The following is a 21,748-nucleotide window of genomic DNA, read 5'->3' on the forward strand; positions in this document are numbered from 1 at the left end:
TTTCGCCCGGCTGAGACACACTGCAAGACGGACAAAAAGGCCTTCAGACAATGCGATTCCCTTCCAGTGGGAGGCGGAGGACCGAGAGCTGGCTGGCAGCGACGAAGGCCGCATCTCAACCATCACGCCGTCCGAAGCCCAGATCTTCAAGGGCATCTTCCATGAGATTGCCCAGGGCAAAATGCCCGCCTCAAGGAGGCGCGGCCCAGGGCGGCAATCTGAGGATGGGTACCAGGGCTTGAGCGACGCACCTGCGAGCAGCAGCGAGAAAGACAGCAGCCCCGTCTCAGCTCGCTCCCTTGCAGAAAAGGCCCGCATATCCGAGTTCCGGGACAAGTTCCTCAGCCGGTATCCCAGATCTCTGCAAAATGCGGCTCAGGTCGCGCTGGGCCTGCATGAAGTCAGGCCGCGGGATGCAGAGGCTGAGCAGGATGCTGCTCAGATGATGGAGCTTGAGGTTGACGACGAGGCGGCAAGGGCTGAGCGTGAAGCCCTTGAGCTCGAGAGAAGCAGAGAGTGCGAGAGGGTGGAAGCTCTGATGAGGGCATGCAAAACTGATGCAGAGCTGTGGAGTGTGATGGAGAAGGAAGTCTTTTCGCTGCCCGAAAAGCTGCATATTGCCCAGGCAAGGCGGTCAGGCATCAGCTCTAGGGGCTCAAAGGGCAGAAAGAAGTCAAAGGCCAAGGCGGAGGAAACCGGCCAATCTGCTCTTTCAGAGGTGGATGATCATGAGCAGATGACGGCATCGGAAGTGGCCTCGCAAGATGAAGAGCGTGTCATGAACATCCACGGCCCGCTCTATTCACGCTTCCTCACCACGGCGCTCGACCTCTTCGACTCGGCCTTTGCTCGTCCCTCTCCATACATTTTCCAGATTCTCCCCCGTATCAAGGAACTCGGCTTGCCGTCCTTTGTCCTGGGCGTTTCGACGCCATTTTACGCCAAGCTGGCGGATATCTACTGGCGCCGCTTCGGAGACGCGACCTCTGCGCTGGACATGCTACACGAGATGAACTCAGCCGGCCTGTTTGCCAATGCAGAGGTCAACAATCTCATCTCGCAGCTGCGCAATGAACTGCATGCGTGCGCCTGGGGCGGCCAGGGGCCCTTTGTCATGGCCATGATGGAGTCTCCTCCGTATGACGGTGCGTTGATGCAGAAGCTCGAGGAGGTGGTTGGCATGATTGGGCAGTCGTCGCAGGACCGCCTGAAGGATCATTCCTTCTAAGCCATCTGCACGGGGGAGAAAACAATTGCCTCCTTGTGTCTCCTCCACATTGCTCTCCCGATCTATGCAGGTGCACAGTCGACTCAGCACTTACACACTCGCACGCCTCTCCAACCGCAGATGTTATTGTCGAGATATCATAGCACTTGTATCATTATTTCATAACCTACCTACCTACCTATTCAGGATGGCTCTCTATACCCACTCGACTTTTCATATCCGTTTTATACAAACAATTTCACGCATAAGCATAGACAAGGCAAATGGAGCTTCTCTTTTACAAGCTCATCAGGCACGAGCTCGATACTTGCGCTGTTGCCGCAGTCGTACCACCTCGCGTGCGTGTGATGGACGAGGCCACGCGCATGTATGTTTCACTCGATTCTTCCCCGACTGCCAGGTGGGAAGCCGTGATTGGATCTGAATGCAATGAGGGGCGGGAAAAAAAAGCAACTTCTTCCAGGCCGTCTTGCTTTTCAGCTCAGGTAGCCAGATCAATGCCTGGATGTTCAGCCTCGCACTGTGTGCATCGTCCCCTTTGCGATTTGGCTTGCGTCCTCCTACTGCAGGCGATGCATACAATCACACCCTCTCAGGCACGAGTTGGCAAGAAGGATTGTCAGAAACTTGTTGGCTATTTAGTGCTGCGTGTCCCGCGGTGGTGGTGGAAATGCCGTCTCTGCCTCATTCAACCGTTGTTGTTCGGTATAAGCCACTGGCGGTTATTGAACGTTGAAGTAAGCCTTACAGCTGAAACATCATTTCTCTTCGGTATTACTGCTACAATGTCTCAGCAACGTCGAATATCCGCTAGAGACCGGCGCCATCAAGCTCCCACCATGGCTTCAATCCAGCCAGGAAGCCCTGCGTCTTATCCAAGGCTGCATCTGCTGAACATGCCCCTCGAGGTCCGCCTCAAGATCTTCCACGAACTGTGGCAAGACCGCGACTTTGACCTGCTCATGTTCATCAAGGACTACGAAGACAGACACGACAACGACAACCCCATCACCCTCGCATCCATCCACTTTATCCACTTCAACAAGCTCCCCCGAGTCCACTGGCACAACAAGAAGATTCCGTGGGACCGATATGCCTCCTGTCTCAGCAACGTCGAGTTCCTCTGGTTCAACCGGCGGCTCCGCGGACACATGATGTACAGCAACCGCAACTACTTCCACGTTTTCAACCTGATGATGTCATGTAGACAGCTCTGGGAAGAAGGAAGCCTGGCGTACTGGCGCCAGAAGCGCCTCCAGATCGCCATCACCAAGGAGTTTGGCGAGATCCCTCGTGGAGACGAAGAGATCTTTGCCATGCCCCAGTCTACCAACAGCATTCTTTTGGGCGGGAGCATTGGAAACAGCGTCAGGATCTTGACGCTGAGGTTTGACGACAAGGTGTTGAATTGCCGGGTGACGCGCTGCGATACTGTGCCCGGGATAACGACCTGTGCTCGACACGCTGATGAGACGTTCATGCCGAAGCTGCAATGGGCTCACGACACCATAATGAAGGCCCTCAGGCTGTTCACAAGCGTGACTTGTCTGGAGCTACTCATTGAAAACGAGCGCGTCTTCAAGCTATACGACAGCAGGGGCACGTTTGCCGAGATTCTCAACTTTGTCAAAGAGGAGCGGCCACTGATCAAGGTGGTTCGCATCAAGGGCGGCCCATGCGCGGAGATGGTGAAGCAGTGGAACCTCAAGCTCGACGCATCCGTGTCTGGGATTGCATGGTCGATGAATCCCTGCGTTCCGACGTGCAAGGACAAGAAGTATAGTGCTCATGTGGACAAGTTTGATGCGACGCCGCGGGAAGTCGATCAGCGGCCTGATTTCGCTTGACTTGTTTTTTTTTTTTTACAAAAGCGGTCGAGGGACTGTTGTGGAGGCGAGTTGTCAGGGGGGGAAACCGAAATAGATGGTAAACCAGATCCATGGGATCGAATCTCAGCTCAGACATGACTTGTCAAGATGAAACGCTCTCACAACTTTTCAATCCCGACTCAATGCGCTGATGACATCAGCTGTACTGTACTCCTCACTTCGGCGAATTCCCTCAAGCTCTCTACATGCACCTGATGGACCGTTTCGGCGTCAACTCCTCCTCCCTTGCCAACTGCCCTCGTAGCATTGTGAACGAGTATGATGATCCGAGGCATATCAACAGCCAGCCAGCCTCCCCCCCTCTCTTCCTTATCCAGGGGCGAACAGACTCCAGCGCCATCAGTCCATCGCGATGAGCTGCTACGTCTTCCATATTCCAACGACCTCCCCATTCCCTCGTCGAAGCTAGGTTCCACGCCGAGCGAACCGCCGTGCTCACGGCGGACGAGGCGGATGATCTGCTTTAGGAGGCGGATTTTGGGGGGGGGTAGGGGCGGTTGAGGGGCCTGGCCAGGGTTACTTCTGTGTGTCATTATACTCGACTTGTTTGAAATCTCGTTGCTTTTCTTATGCTCGAGGCATATACGATTGGAGCAGAGGTTTCTATGTATCCGCGCTGGTGAGGGGATATTGTAACTGCGTCGGTAGTCGGCCAAGCTGCAGATACGATCCGAGGCGGCTAAATCGAAGGCCTTGCGGAACTTGGCCTGATTATGTAGATGGTTTGGAGACTCTTAGAAGTCTTGATACCACACACGTAGTTGCTTTCTAGACGTCCTCAAGTTGTTTATCATCTGCTGCTCATTTAGCAAGAGTCCGGTGCAGCTTTAACATCTTTGAATGAAGATTGGCTATGTTCTGATCACTTCACCATGGGACTTACAGTGCTGCGCTTATCCTCATCATTTTGGGGTACATGATATAATAGCTCTTTGTATGGGTGCTTGAAGGTTGTAGACCACGAGGCACCAACACTACGCTGGAGGCCAGGGTCCGAGTCATCGTGAGTCCAAGTTCTCACATATGTCATTGCCCGAGCCATGGGAAACTAGCGAATCTTGAAAGCAACGAATACCAGATCCAACGAGAACTTGCGACTCTCAGCTTCAATCGAGAAAAAAGCAGAGCTTATACTGAGCCGCCGCACAGTGCACTCGGCGTTTGCTGGCTGGCGGTTTGCGTTGAGCATGGGTTTACGACGCCAACGGGATATAATCCCTGTACAATCATGGAGCTGATCGCCCCGAGTTGGCGGATGAGCTGCCGGACGATTTTTCACAGTCCTTCCCTTTGAGAGCGGTGCTGTCAATGTGTTGTTGCCTCCTCTCAAAAGGGCTGAACATGTCACTGCTGCTGGGATCAGTAAGGCTTTAACAGTTGTGGCCATGGAGCCCAGTCCACTTCTTACGAGCTTTCCACAGAGGCCTTCTGAAAGGCTTCAACGACTGCCGCAATGCATCCGTCATGTCTACTTTGTTCATCGCGCTCAAACTCCACCACTCCTTGCCGGAAGCGGCTCCATCACGCATCCCAGGCCTCAGCCTCACCATAACCCAGCATAAGGGAGAAAAAGCAAACAAGGATGAACCAGGATTGTACACTCCGGCAGAGCTAAGCAGCGTGTTGCCGGGATGTCAGAAGCTCTTTAGTAAACATGGATCTCAGCTGCCCAAGCCACAGCTGCCGCCAAGACCGCCCTTGACATTGAACTGCGGAACTGCTCACCAGGTAACTCCTCTCTTCTTGCTTTATCTCAGCCAATAGAACATGGGTTTCACGCAGAGATGTGGCTCTGTACCGAGCCCCGGCTTCGATTTAGCGTCGAGGCCAACCTTTGACTTGTCATTGCTAGGTAGCTCCATACCTTGATCATCCCGGTAGACCCTGATCAAAAGCCGGCCAACTGAAGAAAATATCAACCTTGGCTGAAAACAAAGCCACCGGCGCGAAAGGCTTCTGTGACAAGCCTCTTTCGCGTGAGCCGTCCCCTTGATGGCTTCACTGCAATTTCCTCATGCAAGCACCCCCCCCCCCCCCCCCCCCCCCGTTTCCTCTACTAAAGCCGGCTGTGGCGCCGAGTGTGAGTCAAGCCGAGGGCGGAAGAAGAAGAAAACAGCGGCCTACCTACCTTTGTGCGAGTCACTTCTGTCATTGCTTTACGGTTCAGCCCAGGCAGCGTCCTCGCAAGCGGCATGAGCATACGAGTACAGTATGTACACGCGCAGACAAGGATCTATGGAGCAGCTCGTGTGACTCTGGGCGAGCTTCCGTTTGGCTGCCCGGCTCAAGCGTAACGTCTACGGTGTCGAATGATGGTGAGACACGACTGCCGGGGAAAACGCGCCATGCTCGGCATTGACCTATGAGAGCTGTGTGCGAGTCGGGTCCGCATCCGAGACGGGTTGATGTATGTATGTTGTCCTTCGAAGCTCATTGTACCCGACCACTTACACCACCATCCTTTGTTGCAAGGTAGATACCTTAGTTCTTGGCTGCTCATAAAGACTTTATAAGCTTAGGTCTACTTTTACTATATCCATTGTAAAGCTAGACAAAGTCTCCCAAGACATCGCCCTCTTCGTCATCTCCTCGTCTACAACTCATCGCCCCATGGCGCTTCCCATGTCGAGAGCATGCTTGAGCAAACTTGCCCATCACACCCAAAGCTGTTGCTCAATGGCCATCAAAAGCGGCTGAAACTAGTGTGCAGGGCTGGACAGAGGTCGTCTCCCACGCTAGATGCCGCTGCGTCTGAGCGTATGTGCTGCCTACTCTAGGCGGACCGTGACGAGAGCCAATGGCCATGGTTGAGTCCTTGCGCGTGGACCGGGACATGCGTCGTCCTGTCAGAAGCAAACCCAAATAGCCCACTGGAGAGCCTCCGTTGGCGGGATCCAAGGGCAATCTTACGGCTGGGTTCACCCCCGTAGACTAGCATCACGGGCTGTCGGTCTGCCTCGAGGTGGACTGCTCATCTGGTGGCTGCATGGCAAGTGTCCGATGCTGAAACAAAAGGAACGTGTGGCTTTTGGGCTAGTATTTTTGCTTTATGTCGTTGTCTGTATATATTCGCCAGTAGGAGCTCTCAGTTGTGTTGTAGTTCGGACTGTTTGCTTGCCCATCCCACGCTCTCTTGCCTTGCTACAGCTTCTTCTGGTCCACCTTTGTCACTCATTTACACCTTTGTATTATCTTATTGATACCCAATTCCCAAGCCATCATAATGTCTGCTCCCACTGAGACTCCCGCTGCCCCTGTTGCGGCTCCTGCTGCTGCTCCTGCTCCAGCCTCTGTTCAGTCTTCTACGCCTGCCAAGAGCGGCCCTATCGACGACAACGATGTGAATCACTGGAAGGATCGCTTCAACGATGTCCTGTCTCGACCTGGCGAGCACGTCAACTCGAAATCTCCCGCTGGCGCACTCAGCTGGGCTACGCACCTGTTTGACTGCTTCAACCCCATCGACCTTTGCCTCATCACTTGCTGTGTTCCTTGCGTCACCTTTGGAAAGACGCACCACCGGGTCAACAAGAACGGCAACATGGACGGCTATGAGCCCGTCAACACATCCGTATGTCTTCCTCCCTACGCCCGTCTTGTCTGTCTCGTATGCCGGGGAACAATAGCTCACTAACACGGCTCTGCCCTCTATTACAGTGCCTCCTCTTCTGCGGCTCCAGCTGCTGCGCCCTTCACTGGATCCCCGCCAGCATGCAGCGTGCCGCGATTCGCGAAAAGTACAACCTCGAGGGTAATTGCATCGAGGACATTGCAAAGTCTCTTTGCTGCGCGTGCTGCAACCTGATTCAGCTCGAGAAGGAGACGGAACACCGCGAGGCTCTCTTGAGGAACGGCAGCTCGGAGCAGTACAAGTCCGACAACGGCATGGTGTATCCCGGAGCCAACTAGGCCTTACTTTTCATTGCCTCTGGTATTTTTATTTTATGTATGGAGTAGTAATGATGTGGTGTAATATGGCTCAAGACTGTATAATATGGGAGTTGGACTGGCATGTTATGAGGGTGTTGGGAATGTGTGCGGATGAGTACCCACGTCTTGAGATTATTGATTCTGTAAATATTCGCATTCTACTTGAGATGAAGACGAGTTTCAACTTGTTTATCGTGTGAAGCGTCCATTCTATATTGAGATTGGGCCTTTGAACTCATATGCCTTTGTGACCCCCCGCCGGCTTACATGCAAGCTCCCCGTCAGCATCAGCTTGATGTCATCCATCAACTGAACGCAAACCTCTTAGCTCTTCCGAATGATTAATAGTGTAAGTGTCAACGCAGATTCATCTTCTTGCACGTAATACACAGAAATTCATCGTCGACCATAAGAGAATCGGCATGGCACAATCAGACGGACTTGCATTCAATATCGGGGCCTTCGCCTCGACCCTGTTTCTGCTCGAGTTTGGCGCCGACAAGTTCATCACTCATACGGCCGCCGTCGCAAGCCGTATCGGGGTATCTGAAGTCATCATTGGCCTCCTCACAGCAGGCGCAGAATGGGAAGAGGTGCGCTTTGCATCAAATGCCTCTGTCTGCAATAATTACTGATTGTCGCTCAGCTTGCCGTCGTCGTCGCGTCTCTGGCGCAGGGCCGTTCTTCACTGGCAATGGGGAACGTGATTGGCGCTGCCATTTCCAACATCCTCGGCGCTTTTTCCCTCGGTTTGCTATGTTACGGGAGGGGGAAGACGGTAGAGTTTGACAGGAGCTCCCAGATCTATTCTCTCTTGACTCTCGCCTTGACTACGGCAGTTGCTCCAGTCATTTACTTTTCGACGAACATCACCTGGTTGGTCTGCGGGCCGCTTCTAGTGGTGGCGTTCGGCTTCTATTTCGTGCTCATCGCTGTGGCCATTGGTCGAGGGGTCCTTGCTGCGCCAGAGGACTCGGACGCCAGTGATGCTGATGATGAGGATGAGGATGAAGATGACGACGAGAGATCAGTGTCAAGTTCGCGAGGCTTGCTCGCCAACAGCCCTGACACACCCGTGAGGGCATACCCACGCCGCTATCGTCACCGGCTCGCATCTGATGTCTTCTTTCTGTCCTTTGGCTTCCTTGCCATATGCCTTGCCGGTTACGTGCTCTCCCAGGCGGCAATCAACGTCATTGACCGACTTGGCATCTCCGACATTCTCTTCAGCATCATCGTCATCGCCATTGCGACAACGCTGCCGGAGAAGTTCGTCGCTGTTGTCAGTGGCTACCGCGGCCACCCGGGGATTCTAGTGGCCAACTGCGCCGGGAGCAACATCTTCTTACTGTCGCTTTGCTGCGGCATTATCATGATGGATACCAAAGGGGGCTTGGACGGAGGCAATGTGACCGTCTCGGAATTGGGGGTCTTGTGGGCTTCAACGGCTGCGTTTACAGCGACTGTTTGGTTTGGGGCAGGCTTATCCCGCTTGATTGGGGGGATCATGATTGTCTGCTACATTGCCTTTATTGTGCTGGAATTCACGGTGATTCATGGAGTGGCAGGTTGAGATGCTATGAGCCCGGAGAAGTTTCTTGTGGTTGCTCGGTTCGAGATATAGCACACATGACATGCAATGACAGGTTGATATGTAATACCGCGACTCCCTCGAGGAACCCGATATAGTCAATGCGATGCTGGCCATGCTGCAAACATGCATAACGGGACTCAAACCTTCTAATTTGTAGGGATGGATCGTAGCAGGCATTTGCTCACAATGACAAAACTGACGGCAGCACGAAAGGGTGTCATGACTCGTCTCTTTAAGCCCTACAAGGAAGCTGGTTGTTTACGGCTGAGATTTAGTGTTCTGATCGCCATGGATGGTTGAAAGCACATCGCCCCGACCTCACTGTCACTTGCTAACATTGCCCAGTACAATATCTTAGACTATGCGGCTCGTAAAGTCGACCAGTGAAATCATTTGACGGCTACATCCCTCGTATCGAAGAAGCAGCTTGTTAGCCGAGAGGTCCTGACTGGCTTAGAGCACAGCCTGGCATGGCATGATCTCGGTTCTGCGGCAGTTTGGCACTCAGCTTTTGATTACGGCTTGCGGGTTACGTGGGGGATCGTACATACATGCGTCTATGCGACCAATTAGTATTAAAGAAAGCCCAGATTATAGCAAAGCTACAGTATCTCGCTGTTGAGAGCTTTTGCGGGGGTGCAGCTCGCCTACATGGAATATATAGACACTGTCTAGCGGGACGATTAGAACGAATGTGCTATCAGAGCTTGTTGCGACTGTGACTGCATGCTTGAGGCTCTTCGCCTCTTATATGGTCTGATTGATATAAGCGCCAATTATTGTAGCGAACAAGTAAGAACATTCGGTGTTTCAGATAATGAAAGCCTACACTCCAGAGGGGGGAATTCTTGCCAAGCAACATTCAAGCTCTTATTGTCCTGGTTGAATGCTATTTTCGAGGGCTTGCATAGCCCTGTAAACACAAAACTTGGGGTCCTGAGTCCCTCACTGCAGCCTGTGATACCCGGATCGGGTCCATTTCGCGGTGCAGGAGTTCAACCCCGGTAGTCAACGCAGACACGCTCGAGTCCAATGCAACACAGCGGTGTCAGCTCTCAAGCCACGAACGGGGAACCCTCACGGCAGCAGACAGAGGACGTAAAGACGCACCAATTCCGCTTTTACGAAGCACTTTACAGAGTAGTCGGCCCAAATTATGAGCGGAAACAAGCGGCATCCTAGATTTCTAAAAGAGGAGGATGAAATATGCTCCGGTCGAATCAAGATGCTTGTCCTCGGGCTATCGCTACCTGTCGTGGACGAGAGAACACACGGCACCTATTGTCTAGCGTCCGACGAGTGCCGAAAGAACGTCTGCAGGTTCGACTCTTATCACATTTAACACGGAAGACTACGTTCCGTTTGCCTGATTGATGGTAGACTCGCGTGGGAGGATCGTCAAACAGAGCTGGCGAGCGCTCCTACGTGGGGATGAACGAACGGCTCAGCTTTTACATAGTATTAGATAGAACAAGTTGAGTTGTAGGACCTAGTCTGGTCAATGTGTATCTGAGAAGTGAGAGGCTTGTTACTGATTGAATAGAAAACTATTAAAGACAATGATGATGTCCCTATGGGGAGAAGCCTGGAGTTTTTCTGGACACTCAAAAACAGTCCACAGCCTCATTTTCCTATTAGAGCTATCTTCTATAAGAGACCATCATGAAGCTGAGCATTGCGGCATACGTTATAGCCGCCTCCAGCCTTGTAACAGCTTCAAACTCTTTTGCGGGATCCAGCTTGTATTTCCTGCCAGGACTTTCGACAACCGACCAAGCCTACTACATCAACACCCTCGCCGGTTATGGAGCCAAGGTCGTTCGAATCTGGGTCAACCAGCTCGACACCGGCTGCGTCAAAGGCAGCAATGTCGTTACAAGCGTTCAGGACTTCGAAACAACCATCGGCCAGTACAACTGGGACTCTCTAGCCAAAATCGACAAGGTTCTCGCCCAACTGGCGGCAAAGGGAATGAAGGCCATCATCTCCCCCCACGACGGCAACGTGATTCACAACGGCGACGTCGATGGTAACGGCTGCGACATCTATTGCACGACTTACGGCACCTCCTTCTACGGCAACTCAAACGCTCAGACCCAGTACGACGCTCGCATCAAGGCCATTCTGACGTACAAGTCTCCCAGCAGCGGACTGCAATGGGGGAACTGGTCCCAGGCTATTCTGGCGTTTGACCTCCAGAACGAGCCTTTCCAGTTCACCTTTGATGGGGCGAACAACGATCCTTCCAACTGGCTGTGCAACAGGGCAACGAACTTTAAGAAGTACATTACGGATTCGAACATCAAGGTCGCGACTGGAGGCATCGGCGGTGACCAGGTTCATGGTTACAACTTGCTTGGCAAGGCGTTGACGTGCTCTAACATTGACATTATGAGCATCCATGCGTATGTTGGCCAAGCAAACACCTGGGGTGCTCTTTTACCAGGCTTTGAGTCTACTGCTGCGTCCAACAAGAAGCTGCTCCATGTCGAAGAATGGGGAGTGCAAACCGACTACAGCTCTGGTTTCGACGACCAAGCGGCCTCTCTCAATGCGCAGGGCATTCCATGGGTAAGTATACCGCCACTTATCGGGCACTTTATGCACCGTTTCTGTGATATACCATGGCTAACAACCAACCGTAAAGACATACTGGCAGATGATCCCTGGATCGGACGGCACCCAATCCTGCAGCAGTGGCTGTTGCACCGGCTACGACGGCTTCGAAGTCGGCTTCAACAGCGGCAAGGGAAATCTGCAATATGCCATCTCCCAAGCCAACAGCCAGACGACCAAACAGGACTGGAGCTTCGTCGGGGCGCCCCCCAATGGAGGAGGCTCTAACCCTCCGCCGCCTCCTCCTCCTTCAAACGATTATCCGTGTGATGGCTGTACTTGGGGGTAAGATTCCTCGCACTCTTTCGACGTCTGATTGTACGTGGCGAACTGACAATAGACTCTATTTAGATGTGAGGGCTGGAACTGCAACAGTACTTCTCCCTGTCAGTCGGCCTACTCTTGCGTGGGAGGATACTGCAAGGACTGCACCTGGGGATGCGGGGGTTGGAATTGCAACTCGACTCAGCCGTGTAATGCAGATTACACGTGTGTTGATGGCGTGTGTCATCACGCTGGGCCGGCAACTGGCAAGTGTTAGAAGCAGTATGGCGTGTGTTGGTTCTCTGGCGGATGTGAGCATCCGAGATACGCAAGGGTTTTGGAGGAACAATGTCAGCTGAAGGGACTCCGAGTATCTTGAATGAATCCTTCAACTGTGAGACTCTTGAAGCCATCTTTGGGAGTGGTATAGATGGTTCAAAGAGATAGGCGGGTCAGATGTATCCGTTCAAAGAGAACTGAATGCAGTTATATGCAATGAAGAGGAAGAGCGCGCGGAAGCCGCACTTAAAGAGCACTCGATGGATGTTGATATACCAATAACATACAATGTTACGAACAAGACAGTGGATGTTTAGCATAACCAAGAGCTCAATGGCTTTTCCTGCTGTTGCCCCTTCTATCCGAAGGGTCACAGCTTGAGAGGGAGACACTGACATGCCGTGGCTGAAAGAGAATAATTTTATGTTTACAGATGGAGAGAAATGACGGGCAGCTTCAAACGCTGTACTTCTGATGTTTTGAGCCTTGTATCAAAAGCCATCACGACTCAGTGAGATGATAATGGATTCATTCAGACAGTCTATCACCGAGTCTTCAAGCATCTAATAATCAGATCTCAGCAAGAATGTCGAGTGGGCAGATATCGATAAGGTATATAAGACAAATGTGCATCCCCAAAAGCACACATCTAGCCCTTATAGCTCAGTGGTAGAGCGTTGCACTTGTAATGCAAAGGTCCATAGTTCAATCCTGTGTGGGGGCACGAAGCGAAAGTTTCACTTTTTGCTGTGCATTTATACATCATTTTTTTTTTTTTTCTTTTCCTCTTTTAGTCACGACAAAGTCTTCAAGCCTTGGCTTTGTTTTCTTCTCTCGTGCATTTCTGGCATACTACTAAGTTCTGGTGTTTGGTTAAGGTTCGAGTTCGGGGGCAGCAACTTGGTAATTCACCGAGCACTTTTGCTGGAATACCGCTGGCGCAGCTACTTATATCGTGTTCCTTTCACTCAGTCATGGATTCAGTTGACCTACACCGATGCAGGCAGCATCAAGCGCTCTAGAATTCGAACCCCGAGGGAGAGCTTACTCGCGCACAGTCAGCTTGGAAGTCTTGCAAGCCATAGCCGACATATCTCATACCTACTAGATGGGAGAGTGATGCTAATGTCACAATTACCACACGCAGATAGGGCAGACTTCATCAGCAAGCAATGGAAGGGTCATTTCAACAGCGTCGTGTACCAGAAAGACATACGAGCAAACCAGACCTCTACTGTATGCAGGTACAGGCTGCAGAACTACCGGATATCCTGTCCTCTTCCCCTTTATTCACCACGAGAAATTTCAGGGTAGAGATATTTTCTGCTCTGGTGAATTTTTCTTTTTTTGTCGGCGGCATGACTAAGCAATGCCGGAGAAGCCTTGATAAAGAGCAATCTGGAGCGGTTTTCACAAAGGGTACGCTAGCGCGATTTCCCCATAAAAGTGCCCTTGTAGCTCAGGGGTAGAGCGTTGCACTTGTAATGCAAAGGTCCATAGTTCAAATCTGTGCGGGGGCATTTCTTTTTGCCTTTTTGTTTAGATCTTTTGTTTTGCTCGGTATGACTGCTCATCATGTATGACGCCGTATGAGCATCACCACCGTGATATCCAGACTCGACAGCCCTCATGAACGTTCGTTCGTATGTATATCTTTTTTCATTGTTTCATATTTGTTCATATCTAGCTGCTAACGCATTCTCTTCATTAGAAAAAACTACGCCGTCCGGCTAGAGTGCATAAAGACATGTCTATCAGCATCGTCAAATCCATGACTGCATCATCCCGATCCGATGAGCACTGGCTGCCAGATGCCAGTCACCTGTCAGTCAAACAGTCTGGGTAGAAACCAAGCCGTGGAGCTGCAGCCTCGAAACTCACCGCTTTTGCTCTACCTGTGCTCTCCTCCGAGGTGAAGCACGATGCTTCCTCTACCTCTCCTCCTCCTGCAACACCACGGGTCACCCATCCACCACAAGCCGCACCATCACCAACACCATCACACAACGCTACAGCTCCTCAAACAAAGAAATGGAGATGGTCTCCCTGCGCCCGCAGGACATCAACGAGCTCATCAACGACGTCATGTCCAGGACGCACCGCGACCTCCGCCGGCGCGCGCCCTCCATCGCCGACGCGAACCGCATCCAGGAAATCACCTCGTCCACGCCGCAGCACAACGCCATCGTCAAGCGCCGCCGCAGCTCGGCCTCGCCCATCTCCATCGCCTCGACGCCGCCGCCCCGGCGAGCGGCGCCGCGCAGGCTCAAGACGGAGCGCGACAGGCTGTTTGACGCCATCGAGGCGGGCGACGCCTACCCGCTCGAGGCGGTGCACATCAGGAGCGCGGACGACCTGAACGAGGCGCAGCTCAAGAAGTGCTACGAGATCCTGCATGCGTGCGGCAGCGCGACGGATCCGAATGCCAGCCTGACCAAGACGAGGCAGAGCATCGACGGGTTCCTGGATGCCGTGTTTAACGACTGGTCGAGTCGCAAGGCTGGGTCTTTGCTGCGCTCGGAGCTGGATTTCCTGGTGGAGGCGGATGTTGTCGCAGGGCGGGTGTGTGGTGAGTGTTTTATCTTTCCTTCCAGGGCCTCGTCTGCCATTGAGGTTTATCGGTTGATTCCCCTTGCTAATGAAGAAACAACCGTAGCAAAGCCTCAAGAACACAAAGACATTGCCGACTGCGACGCCGGCGGCTCTCTCTGCGCAGCGACAGTCTCCGCCGTGGCGACGTACTGCAGCAACCCGCCCATGTTCAAGCTCGAGTTCTCTGTCGTCGACGAGCTCTCCGGCCAGCCCGAGCCCATCTGCCCCATTTCGCGGCGAGACGTGCGCTGGGCGGCGGACGGCGACTGGGTGGCCGAGCTGCGCAAGGGCCTGCAGGCCAAGGTCGTGGCCAAGATTCACAAGCACAACAAGCACCTGGCGATCTGGCAGGCGCGCAAGCTCATCGGCGAGTGGGCAAAGGGGAGCCTGTCGATGGGGGAGGAGGCGAAGAAGATGGGCTTTTTGGAGAGGGCGGAGGCGGACGTGGCGGTTCTTGGGCTTGGGGGGGTGTTGGGGGCAAAGTAGTATGCGGCGTTTGGCTTGTTTTCATCGACATTCTTATCTTGGGGGGTTTTCTTCTTCTTCTTCGGCGTTGTTGATACCCTGACTATGGAGGATATGGGAAACTACTAGGCTACGACATGAAATTTATATGGGAACCCATGGGCTATGATATGAGGTCTATATGGATTGTGATATAATGGGGTCGCGTTCGGATAGAGCCGACATCTGATTAGGGGCTTATTGGGACAAACGGATCAGCGAAAGCATCATTTATCGCAGAGCTTGGGAGGGTTTATCAATGCTCATAATCAGCCATCTTTTTGTCAAGATCCCCCCTTTCTACCATTGCTCGTCTGTCATAATAAGAACATCATGATCCTTTTCAGGCGGTCGCCCAATCAATAGTCATCCCTCTTCAACCAAGGCTCACACGCCTCAAGCAGCCTCTCATGCACCTCCCTCGCCCCCGACCTACTCAACACCTCCCGAAAGATGGCCTCATCCACACGCTTCACAAACACCAACGCTCCCACCCACACAAAATCCGCATAACTCACCTCTCCGCCCAAGAAGAACGGCCCCTCAGCCTGTCTCTCCTTCAAGAGCTGCGTCACCTCGCTCAACGCCGGCCGAGCCCCCGCCCAGACCTCTTCGCCACCGTTCTGGCGCTCGTACTCGTCGAGCGGCATGCCCAGCCTGCGCTCATGTCGGCCGACCCAGTAGTCGTAGTCCTTGTCGGGCAGGATGACTTGCGAGAGCTTGTGCATGAGGATGGGGAAGAGGGGCGTGATGGTTTCGAGGGTGAGGTGTTCGATTTTAGGGACGAGGGGGGACGAGGGGCGGGCGGGGGGAGAAGGGTAGCGCTCTTCGATGGCGGCTGCGATCTTGGCAGAGTCCATCATGTATGTGCCGTCGGGGAAGAGGATGGCGGGGATGGTGTATGCCGTGCCTGTTTCGTTGGGGGGGAGGCTGGTGATGAGGGGGGGTTCGTGTTAGTTAGTTGGTTCTCCTGGGGTGGATGATGATGCTTGAGTGAGGTTGGGTTCATACTGTGGTTTGAGGCGTGGTGCAATGTCAGGATAGTGGAGCTGCGGTGTTGATGCTTGTTAGGACCTGTGATTGTTGAAAAGGTGTATCTATCGATGGATGTACTGGTGATGGCGTACCCATTCTGTCTTGTAGTCGAGGCCCTTGTAGTTCAAGAGCAGGCGTGCTATAGATGCGTTAGCACGATATCAGAGAAAGAGGGAGCTACAATGTGAAGTTTGGCATAGGAGGGGCCATGTGTGCATCAAGTTTGTCTGATGATGACGGACAACCAACTCACTCTTCCATGGATTCAGAGACCACGTCCTGTTGGGCTCCTTGCTGGGCAAGTCAAAGAGAGTAATTTGCTGCTGAGAGCCCATGGCTGCTGATTCTACCCGTGGAGATAATGTCTCGGTTGTCCTGAGCTAATAGTCATGGAGCTCATGATGGCTTTTTATGGTTCTTGAGGTCTTATATGAGCTTGAGACGGCATTAATTTTGCCTACCTACTCTGCCTACCTACTCTGCCTACCTACCTACCTTGCCTATGATCTGCATACGGTAGGTAGCTTAGAAATAGTTGCATTACAAATCTGCCCAGCTTGACGTTTGAAATGGGGAAAAAGGCCCCGCCCATTCAATGCGCGCAAGCGAATGGATTGTAGCAAGTACTATGTAAGATGGGTTTCAGTGCCCTTCAAGCACCTAGTCAGTCGTCTTTCACAAGTATTGCGTTGACTCGGTCCGAGAACGACCTGAATCGACTGTCTCTGGGCGTATCTGCATGCGTATTCCGAGCGGAGGGGCTGCTGCTGCTGCTGCTCCTCCTCCTTACCATCCTCCATGGCGGAAGGTTCCGTTGTTTCAGCTGTCTTGGACGGAATAATTGCGCTCTGGAGCACGTGGCACCGCTGTTGCTTTCCATGCTGCTCATGCTTTTTTCTGGGAAGGTTTCCGCGACAGTTGTCAGAGTGTTCTGCCTCTTGAACTGGATATTTCTAGTCATCAAGGTACTTGGACTAATATTCACTCATTGACGTTTCTAATGTAACACTACATGTACTACGGTGTACTCACACATGGATTGACAGGTATAATCCAGAGTGGCATCCATGATGCTGTTGATTCTACGACCCTGAATCACTTCGTAGCTCAATGGCTGCCTCATCTTCACTTCATTGACTTCAAGACTGACTGACTGAATGTCTCAGTGGTATTAGTCATGGCGCCCATGCCAACAAATAACCCTGTGGAAACTCAGACAAGGTGGAAAAAACGGACAAGGATGGCCAGCTTGGAGAACAGGGCGGCGTGTCTTGGCAGTCTTGTCGTTGTGCCCCGCAGATTCGCAGACTCAGATTCTCTGTTAATACTAGATCTCTATTTGCAGGGGAGAGAGAGGATGCTACGCAGCTTGTAGGAAGAGAAAAACTCTCAAGCACAAAGATGGGGGGAATTATAAGGGGTGAGAAGGACACGAGCAGTTGGCTGTTGTTGAAGATTTCTAGGTAATACTACAGTGTTAAGGCACCTTAGATAGAGAGGTGGAGGAGCTGCCAAGACTGCGTACTCAGGTACTATTCCTTTGGTGGATGAATTAGAGATGGTGGGCGCGATAATAAGCGGCTGGATTGGACTGGGCGGGCTGAACTAGGTACTATCTCGAGAGCGATTCAGCTCGAGTTTCCAGGTTAATAAAGCAAGCAACAGCTGCTTCACAGTATATCATGCTAGTTGGGTTCAGTTCAACAAGTCTCGATTGCCATCTACACATTCAGCATTTTTTCTTGTCAAAACTCCGACCAAAGCCAATGTGTACTACCCATATATAAACACATAAACATGCTCCATAAAGACACTCATTTACACAAAAAGACACTTACTGTAGGTAACTCGCATGCCCACGAAGCCACTCTATGTCTCAGTCATGACCAAAGGCTTGCCGCGCCAAGAACCCGACGCCGTTTTACCCGTCCTTGCAACCCCCGTCGAGCACCTCGGCGATTGGGCATCTGACCAGAGTGACGCGTCAAAAAAACTCCACCACGGGATGAAACTACCCCGGTCTATCGATGCGCTATAAGGGCCCTTGCAGAGCAACTATAAAAGCCCATGGGGTGCAGCAGCGATGGGCTGAGGGAGTCTTTTTTTTTTCTCTCCCAGATCTATAAACGCCGTTGCCCGCCCTTTGCTTCTCTCTCTCTCTCTCGTGTTGTAAGAGAGGAAAATAGAGAGCTCTCGAATTATTACAAGACAATGACGCCGCGCTGGATGTGAGCCGTCTCGTTGACCAGAGGCATGCACCCAAACATCTTGGTCAGGTCGTTGAGGCACTTGCTGCGGGCCTCGAGGTGGCCGGGCTTCTTGCTGATGCCCTGCGCCGGCTCATAGTTGACGTACTTTTCGCGGCCGCTGACCAGCAGGGGCCCAGTGCCCGTCAGGTACGACGCGACATAGTTGAGGGCAATGTCCTCGCAGTTGAAGTGGTCGTCGACGTACTTGCGCACCTGCTGCATCAGCGCGTTGTCGGACGAGTAAAAGTCGAGAAAGGACATGTGGGCGAAGCACAGGTTCGTGATGATCATCGAGTAGACGTCCTGGCCCTTGTCCTTGGAGCAGAAGCCGTACTTCCAGAGGGCGTCGTTGTCCTTGTCCGGCGTCGCGCACCGCGGGAGAGCGCCCGTCAGGCGGAAGCGGCCAAACTTGCGCCAGGACTGGAAGGCGAACTCGAGATCCTGCGGCTTGTAGTACACGTCGTCGTCCGAGAGCAGCACGGCGCGGGTCTTGAAGTCCGGATCCGGCAGAAGCTTCATGTTGAGGCTGTTGCGCTCCGACACGCGGTAGCGCACGGGGACGCCCGTCTCGGACTTGAAGTTGCCGGGGGGCGCCTCGTCGAGGTTGTTCCAGACAATGACAATCTCGTGCAGCGACGGGATCTTTTCCGACAGCAGGACGCGCATCGTCTCTTCGAGCTCCTTGGGTCGCTTGTACGTCTGCATCGCGATGCTACACGGTCGAAGCGGAGCTGTTAGCAATTGTTTGGGGACGAAAATGCGCATCGACGTCGCACGCAGAGTCCCTCGACTCCCGGCACAACTTACGTGAACTTGTCATCCATCAGCTTGTCGTATCGCTTCCGCGCCTCCTTCCACTGCTTGAGGGGCTCGGTGATGTTGTTAACGTCGCAATGCTCGTAGTGAACCGGATCGGAAGATCCCGAGAAGCCGGGGATGCTCGGCAGCTTGGACATGTCAATGTCGGGCAGCTTGACGTCGGGCAGCTTGAGGTCGTTGAGGTGCGCGGGCGGGCCGACTCGGATCAGCACGACGATGAGGCTGGCCAGGACGAGGGCGGCGGCCAGCAGGGAGACGAAGCGGCGGGCGAGCAGCGCCCTCAGGCCGGCGAAGTACTTGGTCACCATGGCGGGAGGCGCCATCTGTCAGGCAGCTTGAGGGTGTGGTATAACGAGCGACGAGAAGATGGAAGACGAGGGCGCGAGACTGTCACTTGCAGGAGAGCGGATCACGGGCAATTTCTGGTGTTGATCGTCTGTATGCGCTGACCGAAAGGGGCGGTGCTCGGGACAGTCACGTGATGAGCGCCTCTGACGTTGGTGACCCCTGGTTTTGACTTTTTTTTCTTCTCCTGGCGGTTGGTGAGTTGAGGCCTTTTTAGGACGCATGCAGAAGGCCATCGAAGGATCCAATTGCTGTCTGCCTCGTATCGCAGCTCGGATCCCGTATCTAGGTACCTACTTGATGACTACGCGAACCCAATGCTGGCCTACCCGGGACACGGTATTCCTGACGATCATAAGGTAAGAAGGAAACAAGAGACGAGGAAACATTTTAGTAGTGAATCTTTAGTTCCAAGCAGCATCGACTACTATTATTACCATGTGAATGCACACACTTTCTGGCTCATGACGGCATGCACCTCGTTGGTGACTCTGCTCGCTTCTTATTGGCTGCACGACTCTGGTCTTGCAATTGCCAAGCAATGGATCTACAGCGATGCTCAACCAATGGCAGCGAGACGTCGATTCAAGCTGGGGAGGCCTTGTTCTGTATGTACAAGCCACGGGTAAACGCCGACAAGAAAGACTTGGCGAATGTTCCTTGATGCGAGCTGAAGCTGACTGGCTGGCATCAACATCGGTTTCAACTGATGAGCAGCAGTACACAGATCCCTACATAGAGTATCTACTAAATACCTTACTTGGTAGACGGCAGATTCGACTGTGGTGGCAGGTCTGCGAAGCAAGGACAAACCTTCACTAACCCCCATCACAGCTCCACGCTTCAAGCGCTACTGCTCGGAAGATGAGATCTAATTCCGAGGAGCTTCGCTATGGCCCGAAAAAGCAAGTATAGCCGTCCCGAGCCCAGCAGCCCGTCACAGTCAGATTCCCCATTTCAAGTCATCAGATAATCTCACCTTGGCCCATCGTCTAGACGCCACGCATGGACTAGTAGAGTGCTTATACGACAGAGCGAGATCGCAGTTCGTGGGGACAAAGTGTTGAGACTGGTGACGAGGACAGAGAAAGTCTCTCACGATATAGCCTCGGTTATATATGGCGATGAGGATGATACTCGCACTATCACTTCTACCAAGCTTCTTCCTCATCCCTGTATTGACAGTCACCTTCGTGTAAAATTTGCAGCAATCAACCCCATCTGCAATGTCACTTACAAAAGAACGCAGGCACATGCTTGAATTTCAGCGTATGCGCCGAGGTTGCATTCATGCGAGCCGTCTCCCTTGTGTGAATTTTCACTGAATACATACCTATCTGAAGAGTAGCATCGCTCGGCGTAACTCATGCAGCCACAGTGCTGCAGACAAGTCAATCCGGTGCTTCTTCCGAGATGAACGGGCCCAACACCTTCCATGTGCTGTGCAAACCCCGAAAAACTCCCGCATGAGATCGGGGAGACGAACGGCTGCGCGGTCGTGACCCGCTTCCGGTGTCTAAGACAAGGGGGCTCCCGGCATCGCACGCGCAGGGCATTTGGTAAAACCCACCCGCCACATGGAAAGCAAGGAAAATTGGGCTGGCTCGAGAATGTCTTTTTTTCAGCGCATGGCCACGGACGCGGATCAGATCTTGACGACCTGGCGAAACAATGTGCTTGCTGCAGCAGGGGAATAAGCGTCGCCTATATATCTACCACTGTAGCCAGAGCAAAGGGCCGGGCAAATCAGGCCATAACAAGCCAGAGGCGGCTGCTGGACGGAGCAACTCGCCTCTTCAGGATAAAGTGCTGATGTCCTCGGGCTCGTTGGGTTGGCGTCCTGCAGGTGCGTCAATTGGGGCATCTCAAGCGCCAGCTGGATGCATAGCCAAGAGGTAGCAATCTCGGCAGCGCGCTCCGTCAAGGTTTCATGGATCGTGGTCGCCCTCATACTGTGAGACCTGTGAGACCAAGGCTAGCACTGGATAAATTCAAGGTGCTCACTACGGCGCTTGTCAACGTGAAACCTGCGCCGAGAAGAGTGACTTGGCCGATGCTCAACGGCCTTCCTGGTGAAGATGCAGAAGAACGAGGGAGACGGGCCGGACCACCTGTCCATGGTTCTTTTGTTGCCTTCATTTCTCGCCTGGAGAAAAAGTCCCTTGAAGTTGCACGTACAGCTGCTGGCGTCACGGAGAGAAAACGGCAGGAGTTCTGTCAGCAAGCTTATCGTGGTACCTGCCTCGCATCGTGTCGGTAGCCTCTTCCGAATTCGAGCACCTCGCTTGATGCCTTTGCCTGAGCTGAAGCTGAATCTTCTTCCACTCAACAAACAAGACCTGCTCTCGTCCACTTTCCCAACATCGCCTAATATCGGCTGCAAATAGTCCTCAGGGGCCGAGTC

The 21,748-nt window shown here is 52.9% G+C and overlaps 9 protein-coding genes across 9 annotated transcripts; 6 read left to right on the forward strand and 3 right to left on the reverse strand.

Moving 5' to 3' along the window:
• Window positions 1-37: 37 nt before the first annotated feature.
• On the forward strand, window positions 38-1,192 carry TRIREDRAFT_39883 (uncharacterized protein; the record flags this gene model as incomplete). Its single annotated transcript, XM_006965526.1, has 2 exons — window positions 38-718; window positions 773-1,192. Coding segments are annotated over 2 exons (1,101 nt in total), but the record flags the coding sequence as incomplete, so codon positions are not given.
• A 672-nt stretch (window positions 1,193-1,864) lies between these two features.
• Window positions 1,865-3,136, forward strand: TRIREDRAFT_122147 (uncharacterized protein). The gene has a single exon (XM_006965670.1). The coding sequence runs from the start codon at window positions 2,014-2,016 to the stop codon at window positions 3,073-3,075; it is 1,062 nt and encodes a 353-aa protein (XP_006965732.1). The 5' UTR covers window positions 1,865-2,013; the 3' UTR covers window positions 3,076-3,136.
• A 3,204-nt stretch (window positions 3,137-6,340) lies between these two features.
• Window positions 6,341-7,026, forward strand: TRIREDRAFT_62522 (uncharacterized protein; the record flags this gene model as incomplete). Its single annotated transcript, XM_006965671.1, has 2 exons — window positions 6,341-6,688; window positions 6,775-7,026. 2 exons carry the CDS (start codon window positions 6,341-6,343, stop codon window positions 7,024-7,026), a joined length of 600 nt encoding a protein of 199 aa, XP_006965733.1.
• A 443-nt stretch (window positions 7,027-7,469) lies between these two features.
• TRIREDRAFT_4171 (Ca2+ transporter) lies at window positions 7,470-8,620 on the forward strand (the record flags this gene model as incomplete). Its single annotated transcript, XM_006965503.1, has 2 exons — window positions 7,470-7,640; window positions 7,694-8,620. The coding sequence occupies 2 exons, from the start codon at window positions 7,470-7,472 to the stop codon at window positions 8,618-8,620; spliced, it is 1,098 nt and encodes a 365-aa protein (XP_006965565.1).
• A 1,683-nt stretch (window positions 8,621-10,303) lies between these two features.
• TRIREDRAFT_71554 (glycoside hydrolase family 5) lies at window positions 10,304-11,880 on the forward strand (the record flags this gene model as incomplete). The annotated part of the gene is made up of 3 exons (XM_006965672.2): window positions 10,304-11,212; window positions 11,289-11,542; window positions 11,598-11,880. 3 exons carry the CDS (start codon window positions 10,304-10,306, stop codon window positions 11,878-11,880), a joined length of 1,446 nt encoding a protein of 481 aa, XP_006965734.1.
• Window positions 11,881-13,375: 1,495 nt separating this feature from the next.
• Window positions 13,376-14,878, forward strand: TRIREDRAFT_107996 (uncharacterized protein; the record flags this gene model as incomplete). Its single annotated transcript, XM_006965673.1, has 4 exons — window positions 13,376-13,387; window positions 13,512-13,624; window positions 13,669-14,369; window positions 14,457-14,878. 4 exons carry the CDS (start codon window positions 13,376-13,378, stop codon window positions 14,876-14,878), a joined length of 1,248 nt encoding a protein of 415 aa, XP_006965735.1.
• Window positions 14,879-15,255: 377 nt separating this feature from the next.
• TRIREDRAFT_22453 (uncharacterized protein) lies at window positions 15,256-16,267 on the reverse strand (the record flags this gene model as incomplete). Its single annotated transcript, XM_006965513.1, has 4 exons — window positions 15,256-15,826; window positions 15,908-15,945; window positions 16,024-16,070; window positions 16,185-16,267. The coding sequence occupies 4 exons, from the start codon at window positions 16,264-16,266 to the stop codon at window positions 15,256-15,258; spliced, it is 738 nt and encodes a 245-aa protein (XP_006965575.1).
• A 290-nt stretch (window positions 16,268-16,557) lies between these two features.
• TRIREDRAFT_107998 (uncharacterized protein) lies at window positions 16,558-17,000 on the reverse strand (the record flags this gene model as incomplete). Its single annotated transcript, XM_006965824.1, has 2 exons — window positions 16,558-16,874; window positions 16,964-17,000. The coding sequence occupies 2 exons, from the start codon at window positions 16,998-17,000 to the stop codon at window positions 16,558-16,560; spliced, it is 354 nt and encodes a 117-aa protein (XP_006965886.1).
• A 1,132-nt stretch (window positions 17,001-18,132) lies between these two features.
• On the reverse strand, window positions 18,133-19,136 carry TRIREDRAFT_62377 (glycosyltransferase family 64; the record flags this gene model as incomplete). Its single annotated transcript, XM_006965825.1, has 2 exons — window positions 18,133-18,892; window positions 18,988-19,136. The coding sequence occupies 2 exons, from the start codon at window positions 19,134-19,136 to the stop codon at window positions 18,133-18,135; spliced, it is 909 nt and encodes a 302-aa protein (XP_006965887.1).
• Window positions 19,137-21,748: the final 2,612 nt, after the last annotated feature.

Source organism: Trichoderma reesei (genome assembly GCF_000167675.1).
Source record: "Trichoderma reesei QM6a unplaced genomic scaffold TRIREscaffold_10, whole genome shotgun sequence".
NCBI lineage: Eukaryota > Fungi > Ascomycota > Sordariomycetes > Hypocreales > Hypocreaceae > Trichoderma > Trichoderma reesei.

Excerpts from the sequence above, each read along its gene's own strand:
- TRIREDRAFT_122147 (XM_006965670.1), top strand. The coding sequence starts at position 2,014 with ATGTCTCAGCAACGTCGAATATCCGCTAGAGACCGGCGCCATCAAGCT.